We start from the raw sequence: 13,596 nt of genomic DNA, 5'->3' as shown, positions 1-13,596 counted from the left end.
ACACAACACTACCATGACACAACACTACCATGACACAACACTACCATGACACAACACAACACTACTATAACACAACACTACCATGACACAACACTACATTAACACAGCACTACCATGACACAACACTACCATGACACAGCACTACATTAACACAGCACTACCGTAACACAACACTACCATAACACAACACTACCATGACACAACACTACCATGACACAGCACTACTATAACACAACACTACCATGACACAACACTACATTAACACAGCACTACCGTAACACAACACTACCATGACACAACACTACATTAACACAGCACTACCGTAACACAGCACTACCATGACACAGCACTACCATGACACAACACTACCATGACACAGCACTACCATGACACAGCACTACCATGACACAACACTACCATGACACAACACTACCATGACACAGCACTACCATGACACAACACTACCATGACACAACACTACCATGACACAGCACTACCATGACACAGCACTACCATGACACAGCACTACCATAACACAGCACTACCATGACACAGCACTACCATGACACAACACTACCATGACACAACACAACACTACCATAACACAACACTACCATGACACAGCACTACCATGACACAACACTACCATAACACAACACTACCATGACACAACACTACTGTAACACAACACTACCATGACACAACACAACACTACCATGACACAACACTACTGTAACACAACACTACCATGACACAACACAACACTACCATAACACAACACTACCATAACACAACACTACCATGACACAACACTACCATAACACAACACTACCATGACACAGCACTACCATAACACAACACTACCATAACACAACACTACCATGACACAACACAACACTACCATAACACAACACTACCATGACACAACACTACCATGACACAACACAACACTACCATAACACAGCACTACCATGACACAACACTACCATGACACAGCACTACCATGACACAGCACTACCATAACACAACACTACCGTAACACAACACTACCGTAACACAACACTACCGTAACACAACACTACCATGACACAGCACTACCATAACACAGCACTACCATAACACAGCACTACCATGACACAGCACTACCATGACACAGCACTACCATAACACAGCACTACCATAACACAGCACTACCATGACACAGCACTACCATGACACAGCACTACCATGACACAACACTACCATAACACAACACTACCATGACACAACACTACCATAACACAACACTACCATGACACAACACTACCGTAACACAACACTACCATGACACAGCACTACCATGACACAACACTACCATAACACAACACTACCATGACACAACACTACCATAACACAGCACTACCATGACACAGCACTACCATGACACAGCACTACCATGACACAGCACTACCATGACACAACACTACCATAACACAACACTACCATAACACAGCACTACCATGACACAACACTACCATAACACAGCACTACCATGACACAGCACTACCATGACACAACACTACCATGACACAGCACTACCATGACACAACACTACCATAACACAACACTACCATGACACAACACTACCATAACACAACACTACCATGACACAACACTACCGTAACACAACACTACCGTAACACAGCACTACCATAACACAACACTACCATAACACAACACTACCATGACACAGCACTACCATGACACAACACTACCATGACACAGCACTACATTAACACAGCACTACCATGACACAGCACTACCATAACACAGCACTACCATAACACAACACTACCATGACACAGCACTACCGTAACACAACACTACCGTAACACAACACTACCGTAACACAGCACTACCATGACACAACACTACCGTAACACAACACTACCGTAACACAACACTACCGTAACACAGCACTACCATGACACAGCACTACCATGACACAACACTACCATGACACAGCACTACCGTAACACAACACTACCATAACACAACACTACCATGACACAACACTACCATAACACAGCACTACCATGACACAGCACTACCATGACACAGCACTACCATAACACAACACTACCGTAACACAACACTACCATGACACAGCACTACCATGACACAGCACTACCATGACACAACACAACCATAACACAGCACTACCATAACACAACACTACCGTAACACAGCACTACCGTAACACAACACTACCGTAACACAACACTACCGTAACACAGCACTACCGTAACACAGCACTACATTAACACAACACTACCATAACACAACACTACCGTAACACAACACTACCATGACACAGCACTACCGTAACACAACACTACCGTAACACAGCACTACCGTAACACAGCACTACCGTAACACAGCACTACATTAACACAACACTACCATAACACAACACTACCATAACACAGCACTACCATAACACAGCACTACCATGACACAACACTACCGTAACACAGCACTACCGTAACACAGCACTACCATGACACAACACTACCATGACACAGCACTACCATAACACAACACTACCGTAACACAGCACTACCATGACACAGCACTACCATAACACAACACTACCGTAACACAACACTACCATGACACAGCACTACCATAACACAACACTACCGTAACACAACACTACCATGACACAGCACTACCATGACACAGCACTACCATGACACAACACAACCATAACACAGCACTACCATAACACAACACTACCGTAACACAGCACTACCGTAACACAACACTACCGTAACACAACACTACCGTAACACAGCACTACCGTAACACAGCACTACATTAACACAACACTACCATAACACAACACTACCGTAACACAACACTACCATGACACAGCACTACCGTAACACAACACTACCGTAACACAGCACTACCGTAACACAGCACTACCGTAACACAGCACTACATTAACACAACACTACCATAACACAACACTACCATAACACAGCACTACCATAACACAGCACTACCATGACACAACACTACCGTAACACAGCACTACCGTAACACAGCACTACCATGACACAACACTACCATGACACAGCACTACCATAACACAACACTACCGTAACACAGCACTACCATGACACAGCACTACCATAACACAACACTACCGTAACACAACACTACCATGACACAGCACTACCATGACACAGCACTACCATGACACAACACTACCGTAACACAGCACTACCGTAACACAACACTACCGTAACACAACACTACCGTAACACAGCACTACCGTAACACAGCACTACATTAACACAACACTACCATAACACAACACTACCGTAACACAACACTACCATAACACAACACTACCGTAACACAACACTACCGTAACACAGCACTACCGTAACACAGCACTACCGTAACACAGCACTACATTAACACAACACTACCATAACACAACACTACCATAACACAGCACTACCATAACACAGCACTACCATGACACAACACTACCGTAACACAGCACTACATTAACACAACACTACCATGACACAGTACTACCATAACACAACACTACCATAACACAACACTACCGTAACACAGCACTACCATAACACAACACTACCGTAACACAGTACTACCATGACACAGCACTACCATAACACAACACTACCATGACACAACACTACCATAACACAACACTACCATGACACAACACTACCATGACACAACACTACCTTAACACAGCGGCGAATGTTCTCTCTCCTCGTCTTTTCCACGTACACGTCTTTCTCTCATCCAATCCCCTTGATCCTTCTCATAACTAGACCAATCATAACGCCTCAATGAGCCGCGGTTCACAGTGCTGTGGCCAAGACAGGACAATGATAGAGGTGCCGCTGGCAACGTTAAATTACAGACGGAGTTGCTCCCATTTCAAAAACGATTTTGTTGAGGACAGATTAAACGTTAACGCACTGACTATACAACGGACTAATTAGACAAATGAAAGCAGTACTTTTCAGTGGGTGAGATAGAAGAGGTGTGCCGTGAGAAGAGGTTCTAAACGCGACCAAAGCATGAGAGTTGGCAGCTCTGCTTACACATGCATGTTATTGAATCATTGCACCCATACTGCTCGCGAGCGTCTGAGTGGCCAGGCACTAAAATAGAAATGTGGTTCTGTTTGCGATGCTCAACGTGCTGTAAAACCGGCCTCCTCCCATTCTCCTCATTGGTTTTTAGGAGCATATACCCACGTGGGTGATTGAAAGATGAACTGAGGTCCACACTCCGGTTGTGGTAATGCTGTATAGTTGGTTGATGAACTGAGGTCCACACTCCGGTTGTGGTAATGCTGTATAGTTGGTTGATGAACTGAGGTCCACACTCCGGTTGTGGTAATGCTGTATAGTTGGTTGATGAACTGAGGTCCACACTCCGGTAGGTTGTGGTAATGCTGTTGGTAGGTTGTGGTAATGCTGTTGGTAGGTTGTGGTAATGCTGTATAGTTGGTTGATGAACTGAGGTCCACACTCCGGTTGTGGTAATGCTGTATAGTTGGTTGATGAACTTAGGTCCACACTCCGGTAGGTTGTGGTAATGCTGTTGGTAGGTTGTGGTAATGCTGTATAGTTGGTTGATGAACTGAGGTCCACACTCACAACCCACACCTACCAACAGCATTACCACAACCTACCAACAGCATTACCACACCTACCAACAGCATTAATGCCTACCAACAGCATTACATGCCTACCAACAGTTGGTACCTACCAACAGCATTATACAACCTTGATGAACAGCATTACCACAACCTACCAACAGCATTACCACAATGCTGTATACGGTTGGTTGATGAACCTACCAACCAATTGCCACAACCTACCAACAGCATTGGTAAACCTACCAATAGTTACCACAACCTACCAGGTTGTGGTAATGCTGTTGGTAGGTTGTGGTAATGCTGTTGGTAGGTTGTGGTAATGCTGTTGGTAGGTTGTGGTAATGCGTTGGTAGGTTGTGGCAATGCTGTTGGTAGGTTGTGGTAATGCTGTTGGTAGGTTGTGGTAATGCTGTTGGTAGGTTGTGGTAATGCTGTTGGTAGGTTGTGGTAATGCTGTTGGTAGGTTGCGGTAATGCTGTTGGTAGGTTGCGGTAATGCTGTTGGTAGGTTGTGGTAATGCTGTTGGTAGGTTGTGGTAATGCTGTTGGTAGGTTGTGGTAATGCTGTTGGTAGGTTGTGGTAATGCTGTATAGTTGGTTGCCAACAGCCATATGAAGTCCAAAGAAGAAAAAGAAGCCTGAAGGAGGAGAGATGATGAGAAATGAATTCGGTTTAACATTTTATCTGTGGATTAATTGTCGGAGTAGAGGACCTTGTGCATTTCAGGTAAAATAACAACCTGGTTTATAACCCAGGACAAATTAGCTAGCAACAGCAAGCTAGCTAGCTAATTTGCCATAAATGTTTAAATTTCGACTTGTCCCCAAATTAATATAATTGGTTCAGAGTTTGTTTTGATATTTCAACCTGCGTGTTGTGATCGCGTTTGGTGTGGGAGGAAAAACATCTATGTAGTCAGCATTAGGCAAGGTACAGACTGGAGGGCAGGAATTAAGTGGTTTATGGCTTCTAGGTATATGGGCAAGGCTGGAGGACAGTAGTTAAGTGGTTAATGGTTTCTAGGTCTAGGGGAAAGGCTGGAGGACAGTAGTTAAGTGGTTTATGGTTTCTAGGTCTAGGGGAAAGGCTGGAGGACAGAAGTTAAGTGGTTTCTAGGTCTAGGGGAAAGGCTGGAGGACAGTAGTTAAGTGGTTTCTAGGTCTAGGGGAAAGGCTGGAGGACAGTAGTTAAGTGGTTTATGGTTTCTAGGTCTAGGGGAAAGGCTGGAGGACAGTAGTTAAGTGGTTTATGGTTTCTAGGTCTAGGGGCAAGGCTGGAGGACAGTAGTTAAGTGGTTTCTAGGTCTAGGAAAAAGGCTGGAGGACAGTAGTTAAGTGGTTTATGGTTTCTAGGTCTAGGGGAAAGGCTGGAGGACAGTAGTTAAATGGTTAATGGTTTCTAGGTCTAGGGGAAAGGCTGGAGGACAGTAGTTAAGTGGTTTATGGTTTCTAGGTCTAGGGGAAAGGCTGGAGGACAGTAGTTAAGTAGTTTCTAGGTCTAGGGGAAAGGCTGGAGGACAGTAGTTAAGTGGTTTATGGTTTCTAGGTCTAGGTCTAGGTCTAGGGGAAAGGCTGGAGGACAGTAGTTAAGTGGTTAATGGTTTCTAGGTCTAGGGGAAAGGCTGGAGGACAGTAGTTAAATGGTTAATGGTTTCTAGGTCTAGGGGCAAGGCTGGAGGACAGTAGTTAAATGGTTAATGGTTTCTAGGTCTAGGGGAAAGGCTGGAGGACAGTAGTTAAGTGGTTTATGGTTTCTAGGTCTAGGTCTAGGGGAAGGGTTGGAGGACAGTAGTTAAGTGGTTTCTAGGTCTAGGGGAAAGGCTAGAGGACAGTAGTTAAGTGGTTTATGGTTTCTAAATGTGACCATCTACCAGGGTGTGTGGTGTTTCTCTAAGAATTCCTTTAAAGACTTCATAGCCGTTGTTGTTATGGTGATACAGGCAGGGTGTTTGAAACTGGGCTGCACTGTGGCGGGAACTAGTTTAGCCTTACATTTGAGGGGCGGCAGGTAGCCTAGTGGGTAGTGCATTGGACTTGTAACCTGAAAGGTTGCGACATCGAATCCCAGAGCGGACAAGGTACAAATCTGTCGTTCTGCCCCTGAACAAGGCAGTTAACCCACTGTTCCTAGACCAGTTAACCCACTGTTCCTAGACCAGTTAACCCACTGTTCCTAGGCTGTCATTGAAAATTAGAATTTGTTCTTAACTGACTTGCCTAGTTAAATAAAGGTCAAACATTTTATTTTTATTTTTAACATCAATAGATTTCTGACTGTAGGCCTACAGTTGAACTACTATCTGACTGTAGGGCCTACAGTAGAACTACTATCTGACTGTAGGCCTACAGTAGAACTACTATCTGACTGTAGGCCTACAGTAGAACTACTAACTGACTGTAGGCCTACAGTAGAACTACTAACTGACTGTAGGCCTACAGTAGAACTACTAACTGACTGTAGGCCTACAGTAGAACTACTAACTGACTGTAGGCCTACAGTAGAACTGATATCTGACTGATCATGTGTCATTTTTCCGTTCCGTCCATCCTCTTGTGTTTTGTCTGTTGTGTTGCTTTCAGTCTGATGACCTACACTGAGCAGTACCAGGAGTATGACCCGTTTGTGGTGTCACCAGAACCCTCCAACCCCTGGACCAGTGACGACCTCTCATTCTGGGACCTGGAGGCCAGGTAAGAACCACAACCATATGTTCCCCAATCGGTGGACTAGTATATCTGTAACTTCCCTGTATGATACATACTTGTCTCTGGTCTGTGTCTCTCCCACAAACACCCCATTCCTGACTTTTCAACTAACTAATCCACCGAGCCACTTCAGCTGCAAAATCACCTTCAGTGACAGAGAGAGGAACATGATGGGCAATGACAACTTATTATTGTCTTGTTTCATTATTAAAGGATGAAATCAAAGTACCAGTAATCAGAGAGAGAGAGCCACTATTTCAGGGGTCACCTATGTCTTAAAGCCCCGTTTATACCTGGTTCTAACATGTGTCCTTTGTCCTGATCTCGTCCACATTCTGATTGGTCCCCACGTTGTAGCCGTTTGTACACATGGTCGTAAAATATTGTCTGTTATTCGTTCATTACGTCTGCATCGTGACCAGATTTCCTGGCGTCTCCCTGCGTGCAGATCATTTGACAGATTATTCTTTCAAAAAAATAATATATATATTATATATATATATATTATTATATTATAATATTTATTTGAAGATAATTATTTATGCCATTTGTCAATGGTGCCAATGGGTTTTAGAGATTTAAAGAGATTTAAATGATTTGACCATCCAGATCTGTTTACACTTGATTGATATCCAGATACAAATCCCTAGGCCCCGTTTATACCTGGGGCTAACATGGGTCCTGTTTGTCCTGATCGAGTCTACAGTGAGACACTCTGATTGTGCCCATATTTCCAGAAATGTGTCTACACGTGGTATTAAAATATATTTGCCGTGTCTGCATTGTGATCAGATTTCTTGGTCCTTTCCTTTATGCAAATAATTTCACGGCTGTTATTTCAAAACATTACGTATATATTTATTGTAAGACACATATTGATGTAATCAGTCAATTGCGCCACCTGTCAATGATTTTAAAGTTACCTTTTTTTTTTTTTTTTTATGAAGATTTAAATGGTTTCTCTGTCCAGATCTGTCTACACTTGTAAGATATCCAGACAATGAGCGTCTGACTACCTCCAGAGGTGAGCAGGAGGATCGGATCACAATGAGTCTTTTACTCTTCTACACCCGTCTAAATAATGTGGTCACAATCAGAATGTGGACAAGATCAGGACACATGTTAGAACCAGGTATAAATGGGGCTTCAGATTATCGTCCTTAAAGTATGAACAAAGGGCAATGACATCTCCTTATGTCCTATACCACTCTCAGACCCAGATATGAAAGATATTTCATGGTGGACGAGGTTGTTGCTGAGCACGGTGTGTAGTCACTGTGTAACTCTTCTGGTCTCTCTTTGACTTATTTAGAGATTAATCAACCCAGACATGTAATCATTGAGACTAATGTAGCTTCATAATCTTTATAAATAGATTAATTACATTTCCTGCAGTGATTTAAATGATAAGGTGTCATGTGAACGCTGTCATGACAGTATTATGCTGTTTCTACTTCTCTGTCACCGCTTGTCCAACATGTGGTGTTTGAGATCACAGTATACATTTCTTTTTTAAAATATCTTGCTCCTTTCATGAATTCAAACTGTTTCTTCCTCTTCTCCTCCTCGTTATCACCTGTCCTCCTCTTCTCCTCCTCGTTATCACCTGTCCTCCTCTTCTCCTCCTCGTTATCGCCTGTCCTCCTCTCTCCTCCTCGTTATCGCCTGTCCTCCTCTCTCCTCCTCTACCCCTTAGTAACCTGTCCTCCTCTCTCCTCCTCTACCCCTTAGTAACCTGTCCTCCTCTCTCCTCCTCTACCCCTTAGTAACCTGTCCTCCTCTCTCCTCCTCTACCCCTTAGTAACCTGTCCTCCTCTTCTCCTCCTCGTTATCACCTGTCCTCCTCTACCCCTTAGTAAGGACCCCAGTCAACAGAGAGTGAGGAAGTGGGGTTTTTCTCTAGATGAAGCTCTGAAGGATCCGGCAGGTCGCGACCAGTTCCTCAAGTTCCTGGAATCAGAGTTCAGCTCAGAGAACCTACAGTGAGTCACACACTTCCTCTCCTCCTTTCTTCCCTTGTTTTCTTAATTTTGTCTCATCCTTTCCACTGATCCGTCCTCCTTTCACTCTCTCCCCGGGCCTTTCCACTGATCCATCCTCCTTTCACTCTCTCCCCGGGCCTTTCCACTGATCCGTCCTCCTTTCACTCTCTCCCCGGGCCTTTCCACTGATCCGTCCTCCTTTCACTCTCTCCCCGGGTCTTTCCACTGATCCGTCCTCCTTTCACTCTCTCCCCGGGCCTTTCCACTGATCCATCCTCCTTTCACTCTCTCCCCGGGCCTTTCCACTGATCCGTCCTCCTTTCACTCTCTCCCCGGGCCTTTCCACTGATCCGTCCTCCTTTCACTCTCTCCCCGGGTCTTTCCACTGATCCGTCCTCCTTGCACTCTCTCCCCGGGCCTTTCCACTGATCCGTCCTCCTTTCACTCTCTCCCCGGGTTCAGCTCAGATAATCTACAGTGAGACACACACACACACTTCATCTCTTTTCCTGCTTTTATTCACTCATCCTTTTATCTCATGCTTTCCTTATTTCTTCTCACCAGATCCCTTCATCCCATCCCTCCATTTTTCCTCCTTTCCCCTCATCCTCTCCCCTCATCCTCTGCCATCACCTGATCTCTTAGCTCCATCCCATCCCTCCATTCTTCTCTTTCCCCATTTCCTCTTACCTCCTACAATTACCTCCTACCTACAATATTTCCCCTCATACTCTTCCCTTAACCTCTTTGAACCACCCATCCCGGATCCGGTATAATTGTCATCAGCAACGCTGAATAGCATAGCGCCACAGTCAAATAATATTACTAGAAAATATTCATGAAATCACAAGTGCAATATAGGAAAACACAGTTTAGCCTTTTGATAATCCACCTGTCGTCTCAGATTTAGAAATTATGCTTTACAGCGAAAGCAATCCAAGCGTTTGTGTAAGTTTATCGATCGCACGACAAAACATTATGAACACCTAGCATCAGGTAGCTTGGTCACGAAAATCAGAAAAGCAATCAAATTAACCATTTACCTTTGAAGATCTTCGGATGTTTTCACTCACGAGACTCCCAGTTACACAGCAAATGTTACTTTTGTTCCATAAAGATTATCTTTATACCCAAAATACCGACGTTTGTTTGTCACGTTATGTTCAGAAATCCACAGGAAAGAGCGGTCACGACAACGCAGACGGAAATTCCAAATAGTCTCCATAATGTCCACAGAAACATGTCAAACGTTTTTTATAATCAATCCTCAGGTAGTTTTTAAAATATATATTCGATAATATATCAACAGAGTGTGTAGCTTTTTCCATAACAGCGGGAGGAACAATGGCCGTCTTACTCCATTGTGTACCAACTCACTCTGAGAGCCCCCAACTGTCCACTTACGCAATGTGATCCTTCACGCTCATTCTTCAAAATAAAAGCCTGAAACTATGTCTAAAGACTGTTGACACCTTAGGGAAGCCACAGAAAAAGGAATCTGGTTGATATCCCTTTAAATGCGCAATAGGGATGCATAAGAACAGAGAGATTTCAAAAACAGGGGCACTTCCTGTTTAACTCACAGACAAAATCTTGACAGTTTTGGAAACTTTAGAGTGTTTTCTATCCTAATCTGTCAATGATATGCATATTCTAGCATCTGGTCCTGAGAAATAGGCTGTTTACTTTGGGAACGTTGTTTTTCCAAACATAAAAATAGTGCCCCCTAGCTTCACCTTCTCTTCATCCTTTACCTCTCCTTCAGACAATTGTCAAATAAGAATCGGTTCTTAATTTACTCGCCTGGATAAATAAGAGATTAAATTAAAATAAATTCCAAATCAACAAAACCTTCCCATCTGTTTGAAAGTCACCTCTACTCTGATTGCACTGAACCAGCTAGGCTAGCACTGACCCTCCAGCACCTGCCATGGCTATCTACTGGTCCCCTTTAGGCCTCTCTTACACTGTCAGTCCCCTTTAGGCCTCTCTTACACTGTCAGTCCCCTTTAGGCCTCTCTTACACTGTCAGTCCCCTGTAGGCCTCTCTTACACTGTCAGTCCCCTTTAGGCCTCTCTTCAGGGGGGTCAGGTACCCTGTCAGTCCCCTTTAGGCCTCTCTTACCCTGTCAGTCCCCTTTAGGCCTCTCTTACACTGTCAGTCCCCTTTAGGCCTCTCTTCAGGGGGGTCAGGTACCCTGTCAGTCCCCTTTAGGCCTCTCTTCAGGGGGGTCAGGGATGCTGTCAGTCCCCTTTAGGCCTCTCTTACACTGTCAGTCCCCTTTAGGCCTCTCTTACACTGTCAGTCCCCTTTAGGCCTCTCTTCAGGGGGGTCAGGGATGCTGTCAGTCCCCTTTAGGCCTCTCTTACACTGTCAGTCCCCTGTAGGCCTCTCTTACACTGTCAGTCCCCTGTAGGCCTCTCTTACACTGTCAGTCCCCTTTAGGCCTCTCTTACACTGTCAGTCCCCTTTAGGCCTCTCTTCAGGGGGGTCAGGAACGCTGTCAGTCCCCTTTCAGGGGGGTCAGGTACCCTGTCAGTCCCCTTTAGGCCTCTCTTCAGGGGGGTCAGGGATGCTGTCAGTCCCCTTTAGGCCTCTCTTACACTGTCAGTCCCCTTTAGGCCTCTCTTACACTGTCAGTCCCCTTTAGGCCTCTCTTCAGGGGGGTCAGGGATGCTGTCAGTCCCCTTTAGGCCTCTCTTACACTGTCAGTCCCCTGTAGGCCTCTCTTACACTGTCAGTCCCCTGTAGGCCTCTCTTACACTGTCAGTCCCCTTTAGGCCTCTCTTACACTGTCAGTCCCCTTTAGGCCTCTCTTCAGGGGGGTCAGGAACGCTGTCAGTCCCCTTTCAGGGGGGTCAGGTACCCTGTCAGTCCCCTTTAGGCCTCTCTTCAGGGGGGTCAGGGATGCTGTCAGTCCCCTTTAGGCCTCTCTTCAGGGGGGTCAGGGACACTGTCAGTCCCCTTTAGGCCTCTCTTCAGGGGGGTCAGGGGTGCAGTCAGTCCCCTTTAGGCCTCTCTTCAGGGGGGTCAGGGACACTATCAGTCCCCTTTAGTGAGAGGCTTTGCCACCCAAGTGAACTGGGATGAGAAGTGGATTTTGTGTGTGTCCTGCCTCTGAAGGCATGTTCCGATAAGGGGCTCTACTAACGAGGATAACAGAGTCTCGGAGTGGACTAGACTGATAGTAGATCAAACACACACACACACACACACACACACACACACACACACACACACACACACACACACACACACACACACACACACACACACACACACACACACACCACACACACACACACACACACACACACACACACACACACACACACACACACACACACACACACACACACACACACACCTCTTCTCTCTGTCCAGCCCTCAGCTGCCAACCACACCTCCACTAACTCACCATAGTCTCTCTCTCTCTCTCTCTCTCTCTCTCTCTCTCTGTCTCTCTCTCTCTCTCTCTGTCTCTCTGTCTCTCTCTCTCTCTCTCTCTCTGTCTGTCTGTCTCTCTCGCTTTCCCCCGCACTGCTCTCTCTCTCGCAGTGGCCTCCTGTCTGTCTGTTTCTCTGGCTCAGTCTGTATATTGCAGGGCCAGACCACACATCAATACAGATAGATTGTAATATGAGAGGCAATTACAATTATCTGTCACTCCTCTCCAGTCTGCTGTGTTCACTGTTTGTGCAGTCAATGGTGGGTGAAGCAGTTATAGGCACATTCCAACGTCAGGACGTGTCTCAGTCTTACCTCAGTGTTATAGGATTTACACTACCAACCAAAAGTTTGGACACACATACTCATTCAAGGGTTGTTCTTTTCTTTGTTGTTATTTTCTTCATTTGACTTAAATGTAAATGTAGTGAAGACATCAAAATTATGTGGTAACCAATCAAGTGTTATATTTTATATTTGAGATTCTTCATAGTTGCCACCCTTCGTCTTAATGACAGCTTTGCACACTCTTGGCATTCTCTCAACCAGCTTCATGAGGTATTCACCCGGAATGTATTTCAATTAGCAGTTGTGTCTTGTTAAAAATTCATTTGTGGAATTTCTTTCCTTAATGCGTGGTATACAGAAGATAGTCCTATTTGGTAAAAGATCATGTCCATATTATGGCAAGAACAGCTCAAATAAGCTAAGAGAAATGACAGTCCATTGTTACTTTAAGACATGAAGGTCAGTCAATACGGA

General features: G+C 44.9%; 1 protein-coding gene across 1 annotated transcript in view; it reads left to right on the top strand.

Moving 5' to 3' along the window:
• The window catches only part of LOC115116056 (regulator of G-protein signaling 6-like), a 146,439-nt gene that overhangs the window by 127,161 nt on the left and 5,682 nt on the right, over positions 1-13,596 (top strand). Inside the window, exons 12-13 of the mRNA XM_065009426.1 lie at positions 7,279-7,389; positions 9,261-9,386. Of these exons, the coding sequence (XP_064865498.1) occupies positions 7,279-7,389; positions 9,261-9,386 (237 nt within the window). The remainder of the gene's footprint in view (positions 1-7,278; positions 7,390-9,260; positions 9,387-13,596) is intronic.

Source organism: Oncorhynchus nerka, linkage group LG24 (assembly GCF_034236695.1).
Source record: "Oncorhynchus nerka isolate Pitt River linkage group LG24, Oner_Uvic_2.0, whole genome shotgun sequence".
Lineage (NCBI taxonomy): Eukaryota > Metazoa > Chordata > Actinopteri > Salmoniformes > Salmonidae > Oncorhynchus > Oncorhynchus nerka.
Note: the sequence above shows the minus strand (reverse complement) of the source record. Positions and strands in the feature narration are given on the sequence as shown.